Source organism: Carcharodon carcharias, chromosome 25 (assembly GCF_017639515.1).
Source record: "Carcharodon carcharias isolate sCarCar2 chromosome 25, sCarCar2.pri, whole genome shotgun sequence".
Lineage (NCBI taxonomy): Eukaryota > Metazoa > Chordata > Chondrichthyes > Lamniformes > Lamnidae > Carcharodon > Carcharodon carcharias.
In genome coordinates, this window is record NC_054491.1 from 44,349,538 (window position 1) to 44,368,945 (window position 19,408).

General features: G+C 41.8%; 1 protein-coding gene across 6 annotated transcripts in view; it reads right to left on the reverse strand.

The window, feature by feature from the left end:
* Window positions 1-19,408, reverse strand: part of LOC121269532 (rho GTPase-activating protein 32-like) — a 524,870-nt gene that overhangs the window by 246,201 nt on the left and 259,261 nt on the right. For all 6 annotated transcript variants that reach the window (XM_041174188.1, XM_041174184.1, XM_041174187.1 and 3 more), the window contains one exon: window positions 10,964-11,048. In XM_041174188.1, coding sequence (XP_041030122.1) covers window positions 10,964-11,048 — 85 coding nt within the window. The remainder of the gene's footprint in view (window positions 1-10,963; window positions 11,049-19,408) is intronic.

Consider the following 19,408-nt stretch of genomic DNA (forward strand, 5'->3'; position numbering starts at 1 on the left):
TGATGCTCTTGAGTTACTGATTGACTAATCAGTGGAAATTTTTCCTCAGCTTATAACTAAAGCGATTCAACCGCAAAAGACGCCCATTCTGCAAAGGTGAGCTTCAAGATCCATTTCTTTGAGGTTGGCCATCTTTGAATAAAAGGCACACTTTTTAGTTACATGGGTGCCTCCTCAGGTCACAAGACTACACTGAGAGGGCAGTGCACTAAATATAGATTATTATGAGCGTGCTTGGTTCCCCCTTTTCCCATGTGTATTGTGCTTCAGTAGGTACAATACAATAGGAGGGACAGGGATATGTGCTTCCCATCCCTTGCCCAATCATCAAGACTGACCACAAAATACTTTACTGGCAAGTGGTATTCAAAATCAAGTTAAAGAGTCCTAGGAGCCTGAGTCAATGTCACATTGCCTCAATCCAATGTTCCTTTACCAGCCACAGGTGTAAACCTATGAATTTCAGTGTGAATGAGTGCAACTGTGTGAGGGAGGGAGAGAGAGAAAAACGTCTAACTGGAGAACATCACTACTTAACATGTCATCAGGTTTTCAATTGGTGCACAGCTTCTCAGGATCCACCATGCCAGCCAGAGCAACCAGACACAAAAGGATGGTGAGGTCAGTATCAGCCACTGTGATTTCTGAGACATTTATCTTAGTTTCCAAACCTCCAGATTTTATCTAAGAGCAGCATGTACATGATCAAAACTGGAGCTCTGACATTATTGGCAAGGTAAATGTCTACCCTGTTTCTTTGCAAGTCTGTAATCTTGCTGGGTGATCAGTCCTGCTGCATAACACAGATGGAAAATGAACAAGTAAACCCTCACAGCTCAGATTAATTTCTCAGTGGGCACCATCTCCCACTACATGCTTTAGCCTTAAAATCAGGACTTAGTAAATTAACTGGCTTTTCAGGAACTAAGAACAAATTAGCAAAGGAATCTGAGAGATCTGACCATCTTCTGGAACCTAAGTCCTAAAGCATGAAATGTGCAGCTCTGATAGGGAATGCGGCTGGTAAATTGCAATCAGCACTGCACAGAGACTGAACAGCTCCCTTACACTGAACATGCTCACTAACCCATACCTGCATAAAGAAAAGGACCGTGCCTTTATATCTTTGTGATGATGATGATGAACTGCTGCAGTCCGTACATACAACAGCTACTACTCTCAGAAACATGATAGGGTCGCTCAAAGAGGCTTCACACAAGACAACAAAGAACACAGAACTATAAACAAATACGCACTGAATTACACTGCTTTATCTAGTGCCCCAGCAGACCTGTGTCAATCTGAATAATTAATAAGCTGGATAATTCTAAACCAGAAATAGATTATCAGGGTGTGGAAAGCTAACACACAGGTTTAACAGTTGGAAGGCACCACACAATTGACACAAGATCAAGGTGAAATCAGATCACCTCACATTTCCCCGGTAAACAGGAAATGATCAGGTTTCACTCCACAATTGAATTCACCCTCTCATCACAAGAAATCTGAGAACAAAACTTTTTATTTTTATCATGAAGTACTGTGCCTGTACATGGTTTCCATCTCTGCAGTGCTTTAACCAGCAAGGCGGACATATCGCTGGAGATGTACTTTTTATTATTATTCTTTCATGGGATGTGGGTGTCACTGGCTAAGCCAGCATTTATTGCTCATCTCCAATTGCCCTTGAGAACGTAGTGGTAAGCCGCTTTCTTCAGCCGCTGCAATCCATGCAGTGTAGATACACCCAGTGCTGTTAGGGAGTACCAGAATTTTGACCCAGCAACTCAACTGCGTTGAGGAGTGAAGGAATGGCGAAATAGTTCCAAGTCAGGGTGGTGTGTGGTTTGGATGGAACTTGTAGGTGATGGTGTTTCAGAGCATCTGCTGTCCTTGTCCTTCTAGGTGGTAGAGATTGCAGGTTTTGGCAAAGGAGCTGTGGTGAGTTTCTGCAATACATCTTGTAAATGGTACACACTGTTGCCACTCTGTGTTGGTGGTGGAGGGAGGGAATGCTGAAGGTGGTGAATGGGGTGCCAATCAAGCAGGTGGCTTTGGTGCTCATCCAGGCAAGTGGAGACAATTCCTTCATACTCCTGACTTGTGTCTTGTAGATGGTAGACAAGCTTTGGGGGGGTCAAGTGATGAGTTATTTGCTGCAAATTTCCCAGCCTCTAACTTGCGTTTGTAGCCACAGTATTTATGTGGCTGGGCCAATTCAGTTTCTGGTCAATGCTAATGCCCAGGATGTTGATAGTGGGAGATTCAGCAATGATAATGCCACTGAGTGTCAAGGGAAGATGGTTGAATTCTCTCTTGTTGGAGATGGTCATTGCCTGGCACTTGTGTGGCACAAATGCAGCTTGCCATTTATCAGCCCAAGTCTTAACATTGTATATGTTCTTGCTGCATATGTACAGGTCTTGCTCCTTCATTTTCTGTTGATTCGCGAGTGGTGGTAAACATGTGCAATCACCAGTGAACATCCCCACTTTGACCTATGATAGAGGGAGGGACATTGATGAAGCAGCCGAAGATGGTTGGGTCGAGGACATTATGCTGAGGAGCTCCTGCAGTGATGTCCTTAAACTGAGGCGACTGACCTTCAACAACCACAGCCAGCTTTCCTTTGTGCAAGTTATGACTTCAGCCAGCGGAGAGCTTTCTTCCTGATTCCCATTGACTCCAGTTTTACTAGGGCTCCATGATGCCATACTCGGTCAAATGTTGCCTTGATGTCAAGGCAGTCACTCTCACCTCATCTCTTTTGTCCATTGGACAAAGGCTGTAATTAGGTCAGGAGCTGAGTGGCCCTAGCAAAGCCCAAACTGAGCATCAAGAGCAGGTTATTGCTGACTACCACTGATGGCATGATAGCACTGTCGACGACACCTTCCATCATTTTGTTGATGATCAAGAGTTGACAGGGGCAATAATTGGCCGGGTGGCCGGGTTGGATTTGTCCTGGATTGTGTACAGGACATACCCGGGCAATTTTCCATATTGTCAGGTAGATGCCAGTTTTGTAGCTGTGAATTTACTTAGCTATGAATGTATTTGCTGTGAAACAGCCTTTATTCTGCTCTTCCCGCTGCTGGCACTACCCAACAGCACAACTCAGTACGAGGTTTGCAGACTGGAGTATCGCATAGCTCTGTGATCATGATGTCACCACAGGAACATGAACAGGGCTTCCTCTTCAATGCAACTCCTCACCTTAGGTAATGGCAAGAGCATCAAGACAAATGGTATTTTACAGAATTTCTTTCAATGGGCTGGCTTTGAAGAGCCGAATGAGTTATATAATCAAATCACTACTGAAAGAGGCCCAGTCAGGACATGATCAAATGGTTACTCTACAATTCACCGAACCTGCGCAACACAGTACATGATACCAGCACAAGTGCTACCAGAATCTAAAGCACCGCAATTGTACAGATAATTACAAACCAGCTATAAAGATGTGCCTTCCTGACAGCTGATTTTAAAGTCCCAGCAGTTTTACATAAAACTTGCAGGCATTTCTGGCAACTCTTCACATGCAAGTGTTGGAAGGCTGACTGACTGACAACGCGGTGCCCTTACCCAAAGTACACTTTCTATAGGCAGTGAGAAATCATCCCTACCCAAAGGACTGAGGCGTCTCACACCCAGCTTCACTCCAGTGCAGATGGAGACCTGAAGCCAGCACCATCAGCCAGTAAATACAGTTTAATGTTTTACTGAGCAGTGTTTCACCCACAAGGTTATCAGGAAGCCTGATCTTGATGCTTTCTAAATCTGCATAACTCTCACCTCTGCTGGGTTCAAAACATAAATAGAAATAGTCAACTGGCTAAATCTGGCACTTAGCCAACAACATGTATTTTGTTTGGCACAGAGTTCCAATAGTGCTGAAGTTAAACCTCCTAAATACATGCTTACAACACACACAAGATACGGAAACACACGCACGCATGAAATGAGACAGGATCTCCATGTTCTTGGGCCAAGTACTGCTCTCTCAGCTGATCATGTGTTGCAGCTATAATGACCTCTTATCAAAACAAGGAAACTCTCTTGCAGAGTTATTTTGCCAGTAAGGAATACCCCAGCATCTCTTGTGAACGTTCCCTGATAATGTGTCATGGAAAATGTCTGAGATTAATTTAACCTTAGAAAAATGCTCGTCAGCACTTCAGAGAAAACCATAAGTTAATGCTTCAGACTCTCAGCTCCTGTTGCTGCAAACCACTCGAAAATAACTCATGGTATTGGCATTTTCACTGCTGAAGAAACAGAATCCATTGCACATGCATTTTACATACTCACTGTAACCATCACTTTGCTAATTCTGAACAACAGTACTCTATAGAAACAACCTGGGCTTCCATCCAGTAGTTACACCTCAGTTTCTGTTGCCTTGCCACGAGTCTCAGACCATAGCTAGGAAGTAACCGGTTTCACTCAATCCAGGGAGACCAGGGTGATTCATCACACATTACTCCATTTGCAAAATTGAACAATGGGCCGAAAATGAAAATACTTCAACAGTCAAAAACAAACAAACCATGCCAAATACAAAATAAACCTTCCTTTTCAAATCACTTGGTCACACCATGAGAATCTATTAAGTTAATCAAACTGAGAAGTCAAAACCGCTTTATGCTTGCACACACTGGCACTAACATCAATGAGCTCGAAATACAACAAATGCAGAGTAGAAGGGACCAGCTGTTTATATCCAGTCTTCTCAGCTCTGGCATCTGATTTCTTGGATTTACAGCTTGTCCTTATCATTACAGTTCTGGGTCTTGGAAAAGAACCTGTTAAGAGTACAAGAGTGTTCAATGAGCCTCGATTTTAATAGCATGCAAGATAACAACCTATCCTCATACAACACTGATAATGCTGTAAAATCCAGCAAGGCCATTCATGGCAGCAGGAGTGGGGCAGTGGGGTTCAAAGATCCAGCTGAAATTGGGAGGGGTTACAGGAAACAACAAAGAGCCAAAGAGGGAGATTTTAAGACCATAAGATCATAAAATGTACAAGCAGAAGTAGGTCATTCAGCCCATCGGGTCTGCTCTATCATTCAACGAGATCCTGACTGATCTGATAATCCTCGACCCCACTTTCCTATCTTTCCCCATAACTTTTGATTTCCTTACTGATTAAAAATCTGTCTATCTCAGCCTTGAATATACTTAATGACCCAGCCTCTACACCCCTCTGCGGTAAAAAATTCCACAGGTTAACTGCTCTCAGAGCAGATATTCCTCTTCATTTCCGTCTTAAATGGGGGATCCCTTACTCTGAGATTATGTCCTCTGGTCTTAGACTCTCCCACAAGGGAAACCAACCTCTCAGCATCTACCCTGTCAAGCCCCCTAAGAATCTTATATGTTTCAATAAGATCGCCTCTCATTCTTCTAGACTCCAATGAGTACAGGCCCAACCAACTCAATCTTGCCTCATAAGAAAATCCCTCCATAACCAGGATCAAGCTAGTGAACGTTCTCTGCACTGCCTCCAATGCCAGTACATATTTCCTTAGATAAAGGGACCAAAACTGTTCACAGTATTCTAGATGTGGTCCAACTAGTGCCTTGGATAGCTTTAGCAAGACTTCCCTATTTTCATAAAAGCAAAATACTGCACATGCTGGAAATCTGAAACAAAAACAAAAATAGCTGGAAAAACTCAGCAGGTCTGACAGCATCTGCGGAAAGGAATACAGTTAACGTTTCGAGTCCGTATGACTCTTCATCAGAACTAAGAAATATAGAAATTAGGTGAAATATAAGCTGGTAGAGGGGTTGGGACAGGTAGAGCTGGATAGGGGGCCAGTGATAGGTAGAGGCAAAGAAGAGATTGCCAAAGATGTCATAGACAAAAGGACAAAGGGGTTTGATGGTGGTGTCATCATTAGCACATTCCTTAGTTAATATCACCACCGTCAACACCTCTTTGTCCTTTTGTCTATGACATCTTTGGCAATCTCTTCTTTGCCTCCACCTATCACTGGCCCTTTATCCAGCTCTACCTGTCCCACCCCCCTCAACCAGCTTATATTTCACCTCATTTCTATATTTTTTAGCTCTGATGAAGAGTCATACGGACTCTAAACATTAACTGTATTCCTCTCCGCAGATGCTGCCTGCTGAGTTTTTCCAGCTATTTTTGTTTTTGTTCCCTATTTTCATACTCCATTCCCTTTGAAATAAAGGCCAACATTCCATTTGCCTTTCCCAATACATGTTGAACTTGTATGCTAGCTTTTTGGGATTCATGCACGAGGACCTCCAATTTCCTCTGTGCTGCAGCTTTCTGCAGTCTTTCTCCATTTAAATAATATTCAGCTCTTCTATTTTTCCTGCCAAAGTGCATAACCTCACATTTTCCCACATTGTATTCCATCTGCCAAGTTTCTGTTCACTCATTTAACCCATGTATATCCCCCTGTAGACTCCTTGTCTATCTCAGCACTTGCCTTCCCACCTATTTTTGTGTCATCCACAAACTTGGCGATAGTATATTCATTTTCCTCATCTATGTTATTAATATATATTGTAAATAATTGTGGCCCCAGGACTGATCCCTGTGGCACTCCAGGTTGCCATCCTAAAAATATCCCCCTCATCCCAACTTTCTGTTTTCTATTAGTTAGCCAATCCTCTATCCATGCTAATATACTACTTCCAACAAGTGGCCTTATGTGCAGTACCTTATCAAACACCTTTTGGAAATCCAAATATATTACATCTACTGGTTTCCCCTTTATCTATCTATTATTATTATTTTTATTTTAAGGAGAGTTTTGAAAGTGGACAGAGTGGTAGCAAAGCAAAGGGTTTTAAGAAGAGGATTGGAGAGGGTACAGCCTGAAGGTTCTGTCATTAGTAGCTGGACAGGCAGAGGGCTGAGGCAGGAAAGAGATGCCAAGTCTAATGAGTAGAGAGTTTGATCTGTGAAATAGTCTGGAGGTCGTCACCAGGGTAGAGTGGGCAAACATCTTAAAGACTTCATAAACTTAGTCAAAGAGATAGGAAGCCAAAAGTCAGCTTGGATGAGGCAATAGGCGAGTAGGATATAAATTGGGCACAGGGTCCTGGGTGAGTCAGAGTTGATGTTGAGAATGCATTGGAGTTATTAAGCCTGAAGAAAATGACAATGTAGTCATGGGTCGCAGTATGAATAAAGGAGAAAGTCTTGCGAAGTTTAGTTCAGAGTAACACCACAAGTTCACCTAAGCAAGCTACTGAGAACCAGGAACAGAAATTCACTTGATGCCGGACAGCCCAGCAACTGTAGTGAAGTTGAGGGTGATGATCAAGTGCTAAGGCTAAGACCTTGCTTTTAAGTAATGCCACAGAGGGGCAATGGGTGTATAAGTGCTAAGTGGGAGCTCATGGCAGAATTTTGAGGCATGCCAGATGTGATTGTGAAAATACAGGGCTGTCTGCAAATAAGAAACATAGCAACAGAAAGAGTGGTGGAGCACTCATCATCCACAGCAGGAGACAGGGGATGGGTGCAAAGCTAAGTTTGCTTCAAGATAGGTCTTTAGATTAGGCTTTGAGAGGCTTCCCTAAGTTCCTCAGGGGAGCCTATGTTTCAGTTTAACTATCTTTAGGAACAGCTCAATGGATAGTCAGTATTAGTGGTGTTCTGCTTGATGATGCCAGGGTTTTTGAGCTGTCAAATCGCTGTCTGAGGAGTAAGTCGATGCTACTGGACTAATAGTTACCTGACAAAGTGATTGAGTGTAATCTGCAATAAATTTATATGGAATGTTGTGCAGATTGGCGATATCAAAGGCATTTACTAACATATTCTGATTCAATGCACTTCAATGAGGAGCACAAACGGATTTTTGTGTTGATCATAAAATCATAGAACACAGCCACCATGTCTGTGCCAACCCTTTGATAGAGCTATCAAATTAGTCCCACTGCCCTGCAATTTCCCAATAGCACTGCAAATTTCTGCTTTTAAGTACATATCCAATTCCCTTTTAAATTTTCTTGATGCTGTCCCAAATCATCGATGTCGCAGCACCATGCAGTGCCAATGCTTTCTCAGTGATAGCTTGTCTGGATGCCTGGGCTTTCTATGCTGGCCTGTCTTATTCTGATCATACAGCTATTTCTTACAAGTGGGCGTCTCTTGAACCGGAGGAAAATGTGACACGTTGTAGTAGAATGTTTAAGTAGCAAGCATTTAATGCAATGGTTGTGTCAGTGATCATGGCTAGAATATTGGGTTTTACATAACGCGTAAAACTTTTGGCAGATATTCTGACCTACATTGCATCAAAACAGATTAAGCATCACATGGGTTAGTGCTACAGGCTGTGCCTAATGCCAAGAATACTTGCAGACAAATTCTGAGTGTAGAAAATGCAGTGAAAGGTCATTGATATTTATTGCTGTATTTATTTTCTAATTGACCTGTGAACAAAATGATTGATTGGATGGTGTTATTACTGTTTCACCTGAGAGAAGAGATTTTCTTTCACACACTCACTGCTGCACAAACAACCTTGATAGTGAGTACTCAGAAGAGATTTTAATCATAGGTCCTAAAGGAGAATTCACTGTTCAACTTAGCCCCTTCCGCAAGCAACAACAGGGGTAGACAACAGGAGATAAAACACTAAGACTCACAAAGCACAAGTACAAATATAACTGATCTGAGCTAGCTGGAAATCTGTTGGAAAACACACGTTCGGCAGTAGTTTAATCAGAGAGTGGGCAGGGTTCATCTCTTCTTTCTGGGCAAAATGGCCTGTACAATAGCAGGAGGCAGTTCAAATGTTACCAAATTCCTACAGCCTTTAAAATGTAAGGCTGAGATCACACTTAAAAGATGTGAGGATGCCTGTAAATGACTGCAAATGCTGCCATCTAGGGACAGAACAGCTATTCTGTGCACAGGAAAAGTTAAGATGAACAAATACTGTTGGCAGCAGAGGGCAGCCATTTCACTTTAAGTGAGAAATAATGCAGCCTGTCGTGGCAAGAAATATGGTGCCGGGTCCACTTAATTGTGGAGATCATGATCATGATCATCCCCTGGTGGCAGGACAACCTCCTGCAAGTCGAAGGCGTAAGGTGGGGGTAAAAACCTGCCCATTCACAGTGGGATGTCAATGTGGGCTCCTTATTGAGACAATGACCGTTATCACCCGAGCCCACCAGAATTTAGTGGTGGCTCAGAGGATACATGCAAGCGGCATGGCTCTCCTGTGTCCCCCGAAGGCCTCCCAGTAAACCCCGACAGGCTTGTCTGTGACCTAAGATGTTGTAGTGTGTGCGAGAGATTAATGTTGTTTGTAATGTACTTGGAGCTGAGGACTGAAACAGAACTTTGCTGGTGGTTCCAAATTGGGAGGGACTACAGTCAACAGCCAGTTAAATGCAGATGGACATGAATAAATTGGGGAGCTGCACTGGCACAGGCACCTATCTTTTAATGTGGGCAACTGCTAAATCGTAAGATTGGCAAAGGATAATAGACAAGACAATGGCAATATTGTACAGGACCCAATACAGAAGAATTTGGAGGTCCATGAGTAAATCATGGAGGCCATTAGCACAGTGTAGGCAGCAATGAAGAAGCCAAACAGGATCCTGAGCAATGGAATCAGAGGAACAGACAAATTTCAGGTAATGATTCTCTGTGGACACAGTCTTGGTTTAGTCCCACCTGGGGTTCTGAGTACATGTCTGATCATAGTATTATTAGAAAGACATCCAGGCAACGAAAGGAGGCAAAAAAGGACAACTGGACTGAGAACTGGGACTAAGCACCTAAGCAATGAGAAGAGGCTAAAGGAGCTACAAATGGTAACACTGCAGAGAGGAAACAGGGATAATCTTATAGGATTCAAGAACCTGAAGAATATAGACAAAATACACATCAGAATGTATAACTCAGCCACAGATTGTACAACTGGAGGCCATAACCTCAAACTTAGAAGACAAAAGATGAAGAGAGAGTTTAGTCCTATTTTAGAAAGAAGGTGCTAAATGTGTGCTTAGGGAGGCAGTGGAGCCGTGTGTATCAGCAGCTTTAAGAGTCAGATAAGTATTTGGAGAAATATTTGACAGTGGAGCAGAGAAATATTGCAGAGTCTGATTTTCCAGGCACTGTGACCAGCTTGATGGCCTTGTTACTAAACTGCTGGTACATTATTGTAAACAGTTTGAGTACAAGCTGGTTGACATTGTGATGCGGAACATATGTTTTATAAGGAAAAAACATGGCAGGAGAGGGAACAGTTATTATGAAGAAGATGGTACAAAACTGTCATCGATTGAATAACACCACGTTCCCCAAACATTTTACAGTGTAAGCTGCTCACACAGTGCACACAAACTCATCAAAGGACTTTGGATATTCAAATATCAGCTACTGAAATTCAAATAGGTTTTCAAACCCTTACTATACCAGAAAGGAGATTTGATTTAAAATGTTACATTTGAAAGAATAGTTGGTACAGCCAGAAAGCACAGTCCTTTCACCTATTGGGTCCCAGAATCCAACAAACAGCAGCTTGGTGGACAGTGAGTTTGCATGTTATTCTTGCACTGTTTGGCTGTACATTTTGTCTTCTCTCTCTTCCAGCTGCAAAGCTCCTAAACAAATTCAGGTTTGAGTCATTTTAATGCAATTCTAATGGATCTAATAGAAAAGTCCTTCTAATTCTGTATTAATTGACATTCATTAAAGAAAAGCACCATAACAAAATTCCTCAATGAACTCAATGAACCTGTGATGACGGTGCCAAGATCTACGCTGGACTTACATGGTGAGATACAGGCTGATTACAGAACAATCTGAACTGTCACAACATCACCATATGTTAGGATATAGTGAGGTATAACATCACCATATAGTATAATTACTTTGCTGTATAACAGTAGTGAGGTACACTAACATGACCTGTTACAGTACAGTATATACAAGTGCCACTCACCTGTATGCTGCCAAAGTCAACGTTCTCATAGTGGAAATGGGCGCATTCAGCCAGTTTGGGAAAGTGACCTTTAGTGAATGCCAACCTGTAACATGGAGAGGTGCACAGTATTAATGTTAACCTTCACTTTCACCATTACCTCACAGTGCCTGTAACAGGTAATGTGGTAATGTGCCCCTGCCCAGCTGAAATCAGCTAACCTCAACCCAAGGGGTAAATTTTCATCCACTGTCCTTCCCACAAAATGACGGGATAGTAGAAAGGATGGGAATATAATTCTTCCCCACCAACCATCCAGAACTGTCAGGCCCTGACATCACCAACTATTTCCTTCCTGCGTTCTCCCTTTCCTGGCCCTCCGAGGAACTGCCAGGTAAGATTATTGTCATCCAGAATTTGAATTCAGCTTCAAAAATCTGAAAATAATCAAAAGTTGATACCATGAAGTTGAGTTGTTGTAAAAATCCAATTGATTCACTAGTCTGTTGTCTTTACCTCTCTGGTCTTTTTGTGACTCCAATCCCACAAACTCTTAATGACCGTCTGAAGTGGCCTAGCAAGCTAACAAGTTGCATCAGATTACTTATGTCTCGTGAAGACCCTAGCACCTTCTCAAAGCATCTAACTAAGCACAATAAAAATGTTTGCCAGCAACACCCACATTCTGAGAATGGATCGGCTGAGAGTAGTGTGGTACAATAGCCTCAAATGTGGCAAATAGAAGCAGGGGGCTTTGTAGAGGCATCATGTTACTCCAGTCATTGTATGAATGGATCCAAGATTCAATTTCTCCTAATGAGCAAATGCTGCAGAATCAATAAAGAAAACTATGCAAGCAATTCAACCCTTTAAATGAATGTCCCCAAGGTGCATTGGGTCAGAACTTGCCATTTCACCTGTGTCCAAGCCCAGCACAGGCAGGGGGAAGAAAGTTCCTTCAGGCTACTTGGTCTTATGCAAACTATTTGGCCAGTTTTAATCTATTTCTTAGTTTGCTGATCACAAAAAGTGGTACATCATTTGGCAATGGTTGATATTCATAGAACTGAACAGAGCAGGAGGTTATTCAGCCCATTGAGTATGTGCCAGCTCTTTTGAAGAGTAATATAGTTAGTCCCACTCCCCTGCTCTTTTCCCATGTCCCTGCAATATTTTCTCCTCCAAGTATGAACAAGATTCTCTTTTGAAGGCCACTATTGAACCAGTGTTCACCACCCTATCAGAAAGTGTATTCCAAATCCTGACCATACATTGAATAAAATAGCTTCTCCTCATATCTCTGGTGATTTTGCCAATCACCTTAAATCTATGCCCTCAAGCTACTGACTCTTCAACCATTGGCAGTTGTTTCACTTTATTTGCTCTATCTAAAACTTTCATGATTTTAAACATCTCAATCAAGCCTACCTTCCCTGCTGAGAACAACACCAGCTTCTCCAGCCGATCTACATATGTCACCCCTCATCCTTGGATTCATCCTAGCCAATCTTTTCTATATCCTCTCCAAAGACTTCATGCCATTCCTAAACTGTGGTGCCCTGAATTAGACAAAATATTCCAGCTGGGGACAAATATTGTTTTATGTAGGATTACCATAACTTAATTGTTCGTATATTCTGTTCCTCTATTTTTTCCAAGTCAATATACTTTTTTGGTAAAATCTCCAGTCATCTTCAAACATTTGTGCACAAACACCCCTAAGGTCTCTCTTTTCTTGCATCCCCTTAAAAATTGTACCATTAAGCTTGTTCTGTCTCTTGAAATTCTTCCTATCAAAATGTATCAGCTCAAATTTTTCTTTGTTAAATGGTTGCAGAGTGGTATAAAAACGAATGTGGCATAAATTGAATGTAAAGGTTGTGAATTTGGTGAGAATCCGAATTCAGTGCAGGGGGATGGGGTTGCATTTTGCCTCCAGCAGTTGTGCTTCTTGTAAGCTTGAGGCAGTAGGTATTTAAAATTTTTGCCCAGTGTTTTGGAGGTGCAAGTTAGTATTCAGAAAAAAAATCCTACAATAAACTTAAAAGTAGATATCAACTTACAAATAATTTAGACTAAGATTGACAGAGCAAGTTGCATGTCTGAATTACTCTATGTGGGAATTTGTGGACAGTGAGAATCTCCTAAGTGAACACATCTATAGTTGATACCTCCTCCTCTGTCACACTGGATGGTGAGTTGGAGACACTCCAACACAAAGGAGGAAAAGGGCATTATCTGGATAGTTTACTACAGGCCTCAGTCATACCTTGTACAAGGCACACAGAAAGGGACCAAAGCTGCATTGTTCCACTGAAGCTCAACGCACACTGGAGGAACAGCACCTCATCTTCCGACTAAGCACTTTACAGCCTTCTGGAATTGAATTCAACAACTTTAGATCTTGAACTCCCTCTTCCATCTCCACCCCCTTTCCGTTTCTTCCCCCTTCCTTTTGTTTTTTTCCAATAATTTATATAGTTTTTTCTTTTCCCACCTATTTCCATTATTTTTAAATGTATTCCACCCTCTGTTTATTTCACCCCACCCCCACTAGAGCTACCTTGCTCATCCTGCTCTCCAGTCTTAATTAGCACATTCTTTTAGATAATATCACCACCTTCAACATCTCTTTATTCTTTTGTCTGTGACATCTTTTGGTTATCTCCTCCTATCACTGCTTGCTTATTCCAACAACTACCCACCCCCCTTAAACCAGCTTATATTTCACCCCTTTCCTATTTCTACTTAGTTCTGTTGAAGGGTCACGAGGACTCGAAACGTCAACTTTGCTCTTCTCCACCAATGCTGCCAGACCTGAGTTTTTCCAGGTATTTCTGTTTTTGTTAAGGGACCAATAGTGTTCAGAGTAAGGGGGACCCAAAGAGGTAGAGAGTGAGAATCCGCAGAAACTGATCCAATTCAACAGGTAAAATGTACTGCTACCAGTGAAAATAGTGCATGTCAGAAAGGTAGTGAATTTCTTGAGTGTGCAGAGAGTGTTTTCTGCAACAATATGTTCCAGAACCATCAAGGTGGCACACCATATTAAATTTAGTAAAGAGTCAGATTTAGTTAACAGTCTAATAGTGCATGAACATTTAGCTAATAGTGATCATAATATGATTGAGCACAAAGTAGTGGTTGACAGGGAGAAATATGAAACAGCTATTAAGTTTCTATATTAAGGTAAGGCTGACTTGAATGAAATGAAACAAACTATTATAAACTGGACAAATCTGATAATCAGTGAACAACAAAATAAGTGGGAGGTGTTCAAAAAAGAATTTATTCAGTTTATAGCCAAAAGGGCAAGAGCATTACTTGCCAGAGAAATCAGCCTTGGAGAAAAGAGAGGTAACATAAAACTAAAAAAAGGAATAAAAAATGCATAAATATCACAGATGCTGGCAAATGGAAAAAACAGATGGTAAGAGCTGCAAAAAGGGAGCATGAAAAGAAACTTACAAGGGATAAGAAAATCAACAAAAAATGATTACAATTCTAATAGGGAAGGGAGATAATCAGGAACAATGTGGATCCCTGGGGAACTGATAATGGTGATATTGTCGATGGAAATAAGAAAATGGCAGACATTTTCAATAATTACTTTGCAGCAGTATTTACAGTAGAAGAGGTCAGCATATGTAAGGAAACTAATACTGAGCCAAGGACATAGTCTCAACAAAACTATCATAAACAAAATTATAGTAATGAAGTAAATAACAGCACTAAAAAGTGACAAATCCCCAATACCAGATGGTTTCCATCCCCAGATTTTAAATGAAGTAGATGAAGACATTGCAAATGCCCTAACTATAATTCTCTCAAAGTTCTCTCAATTGGACAACCATCCCTTTAGACTGGAAAAGTATGCCCGTCACTCCACTATTTTAAAAAAGTGTGAAAGAGAAAAATCAAAGAATTACAGACCAGTTAGTCTAACATCTATTGTTGGGAAATTACTAGAGCCATAACTAAGGACTCGGTGACTAGGCAAGATGAAAATGTTCAGCTGATCAGAGAGAGATAGAATGGTTTTGTAAAGGGTAGATCATACTTGACAAACCTGGTTGAATTTTTTTTTGAAGTGGTGACTAAAGTAGCGGACAGGGGAATGTCTATGGATGTTAGTTTTCTAGACTTCCAGAGGACATTTCATAAGTGACACCTGTGAGTCCAGGACTAAGGGGCACAGTCTAAAACTAAGTGCCAGACCACTTAGGAGTGAAATTAGGAAACACTTTTACACACAAAATGGTGGTAGAAGTTTGGAACACACTTCCTCAGATAGCAATTAATGCTAGATTAATTATTAATTTGAAATCTAAGATTGATAAACTTTAGTCAACCAAAGGGATACTGCACAAAGGAGGGTATATGGGGTTAGTCACAGGTCAGGCTTGAGGGGCTGAATGGTCTACTCTTGTTTCTAAGTTTTGACAAATTTCACCTGCCATGTGTCTGCCCATTCCACTGGCTTGTCTATATCATCTTGAAGTACATTATTATCTTCCTCACTACTGACAATATTTCCAAACTTTGTATCATTTTCAGGTTTTGAAAATGTACCCCTAATTCCGAGACACCAACATATATTAGAGACTGCAATAGTCCTAAAGTTGAACCTTGAGGAGTTCTACTGTATACTTCCCTTCAGTCTGAAAAACGATCATTCACCACAACTGTTTTCTATTCCTGAGCCACTTTTTTATCCATACTGCTACATGCATGGGCTTCAATTTTCCAAACGGGACTTATTATGTGGTCTTTTGCCAAATGCCTTTTAAAGTCCATATATACAACATCAACTGGAGTGTTTCATCCACCCTCTCTGCTACCTCATCAAAGAACTCAATCAAGTTAGTCAAACACAATTTTCCCTTAATAAATCCATGGCTGGCCCTCCTTTATTTGTATATGGCTCCCCAAATGGCTGCTAATTTCCTCCTGGATTAGTTTGTTAAAAGGTAGCCCACCACGAACATTAAGCTGACTTGCCTTTAGTTACTGGTGTAATTTATTCTTCTCCCCTCTTTTGGAATAATCTCACTCAGAGGTCACAGGATGTGAGGAAATTTACAATGCTGTAGAAAACCCTCCTCTGCAGATGGCCAGAGCCACACTGTTTGGGCAAAATAGAATGAGTTTTGGTTTGCATCATTAATCTGAGAATACTTGAAACTAGCACAGTGCCCCAATGACATAAAAGATCCCATAGCACTATCTTGAAGACGAGCAGGAGAATTATCTCAGGTGTGTTGACCAATATTTATCCCTTCAGCAAAATATGATTCTATGATCACAAAAATAAATTATCTGGTTATTGTCATTTTGCTGTTTGTGTAAGCTTGCTGTCCGCAAATTGACTGCCGTGTTTCCTACATTACAACAGTGACTGCACTTTAAAAGTAATTAATTGGCTGTAAAACACCATGGGACACCCTGTGATCATGAATGGTGCTATATAAATGCAATTTTCTTACTTTTTTTCCCACCACAAATATCCTACACCCTGAACATCAACATCCATAAAGGGAACGACCCTTCAAAAGTGTATCTGTAGTTGCATACATTAACCAAATATAACTAGCTAAAACGACTACAGAAGATGACTTTAATACAAAGAGTGTGTCAGGATAGAAAGGACCAGGTTAGATCATGTGTTCTAAGGCAAATGCCAGGTGTTCTATTTCCGCAGCTCTGACCACTGAAGTTGCTGCAAGACAAACACTTTACTTGTCTTTATGATGCACAAATTGGGACAGAGGGATAGGAATGGAGTCTGGGTACAAGCCGAAATCCCGCAGCGTGCATTGATGCCCTCTCAGCAAAGTCTCAACCATTTCATTGTGATCCAAAGTACACTATAAAACTAACCAGATTGTCACCCTGCATCTCACAGCAGCAAACCTACTTGCTGCAATTAAACAGAACTGTACTAACAGCATCAGCGCAGTGATCAACAGCAAGCCCCCGCCAACATTTCACACACACAGCTGAATTTAGAGGGAGAAATACAAGGCCGTTACCCGAAAACACTGAGTAAACTCTCAGGCACAGCGTGCATTAGTGGCAGACAACCCTGCAGCTAGAATGAAGAGCTGGTTTGAGACGGGTTTCTGCTTTCCACTTCAAAAACAATAACATATTTCCAGTGGCTGGGATGGGGTAGATTAATTTCCCAGACAAGAAGGGAAATGGGAGCAGGAGAAAGCCATTCAACCCCACTAGCCTTCACTGCCATTCAAGTAGTTCATGGTTGATTTGTATCTTAGCTCCAATAACCTGCCTTGGTTCCATAACCCTTAATATCCTTACCTAACAAAACTCTGTAAATCTCAGTTTTGAAATTTTCAGCTGACCCCCAGCCTCAAAGGAAGACAAGCAAATTTCCACTACTCTTTGTGTGAAGAAATGCTTTCTGACATTACCCCTGAAAGGCCTAGCTCTCATTTTACATTTATACTCTTTCTTCTGAACTCCCTCATCAGGGGAAACAGTTCCCCTATATCTATTCTATCAAATCCTTTAACATCTTAAACATCTCAAAAAACCCACCCCTTATTTTCTTATGTTCAAGGGAGTAGAAACCTAGTTTATTGCAATCTGTCCTTACAATTTCACCATTTTACCCCAGTATTATCCCAGGGAATCTGCATTGCATCCCCTCCAGAGCCAATATGCCCGTCCTGAGGTGTGGTGCCCAAAACAGAACACAATATCTAAAAGGAGTTTAACCAAAGCTTCTATGTAACATAACTTCTATCTCTTTGTATTCCAGGACTGATGTGATAAAAGACCAATATTCTACCCACCTTTTTAAAATTATTTTTGGTACTTAATGATTTCTATACATGGACACCTAAATCTCTCTGCTCCTCCACAATTACTAACTGCTATCCAGTTAGAAAATACTATTAGAAGCTTTGGAATAACTTAGAAATCTTATATCACAGTCTTGCCTGCTCGCCTAATGTACCAACATTTCTTTTCAACATCCTAGTCTCAGCTATACCACTTACTGTGCTACCTAACTTGGTGTCACCAGTAATGTGGTTGACTCTTAAATGCCCTCTGAAATGGCCTAGCAAGCCACTCTGTTGCATCAGTTAAAAAGTCAATAAAAAGGAATGAAACCAAACTGGCCGCCTGGCATCGACCTAGGTACTGGAAACGAGAACAGCGAACCTAGCCCTGTGGACGCTGCAAAGTTCTCCTTACTAACATCTGGGGGCTTGTGCCAAAATTGGGTGGCCTCTCACAGAGTGGTCAAGCAACAGCCTGACATTGTCTGTAAGGTATGATTCCAGAAGTATGACTATGTCCCAGACACCACCATCACCACCCCTAAGTATGTCCTGTCCAACCCGCAGAACAGACCAAGTAGAGGTGATGACATAGTGATAAACAGTTACCCTGGGAGTCCTCAACATCAACTCCGGTCCCCATGAAGTCTTATGGCATCAGATAGAACACGGGCAAGGTAACCTCCTGATGATTACCACCTATCATCCCCCACTTCAGCTGATGAATCAGAACTCCTGCATGTTGAATACCAGTTGCCGGAAGCACTGAGGGTGACAAGGGCACAGAATGTACTCTGCATGGGGAACTTCAATGGACATCACCAACAGTAGCTTGGTAGCACCATCACAGACTGAGCTGACCACTCCAAAAGGACATAGATGCTAGACTGGGTGTGTGGCAGGTGGTGAGGGAGCCAACGAGACAGAAAAACATAATTGACCTCATCTTCACCAAGCTTCCTGCCACAGATGCATCTGTCTACAACATTATCGGTAGGAGTGACCACTGCACAGTCTTTGTGGAGACGATGTCCCGTGTTCACACTGAGAATACTCTCCATCATATTGTGTGGCACTACCACCCTGCTAAATGGGATAGATTTTGTACAGATCTAGCAATTCAAGACTGCCATCCAGCAGGAGCTGTGGGCCATCAGCAGCAGCAGGATTATACTCTACCACAATTTGTAACCTCCTGGCCTGGCATATCCCTCACGCTATCATTACCCTCAAGCCAGGGGATCAACCCTGGTTCAATATAGAGTGCAGGAGCGTTTGCCAAGAGCAGCTACAGGCATACCTAAAGTTGAGGTGTCAACCTGGTGAAGCTACAACACAGGACTACTTGCATGCCAAACAGCATGGGCAACAAGTGATAGACAGAGCTAAGCAATTCCACAACCAATGAGTCAAATGCAAGCTCTGCAGCCCTGCCACATTCGGTTGTGAATTGTGGTGAACAATTAAACAACTCACTGGATGAAAGTGCTCCACAAATATCCCCAACCTCAAAGATGGAGGAGCGCAGCACATCAGTGCAAAAGATAAGGCTGAAGCATTTGGTACAATCTTCAGCCCAAAGTGCCGAGTGGATGATCCATCCTGGCCTCCTCCAGAGGTCCCAAACATCACAGATGCCAGTCTTCAGCCAATTCAA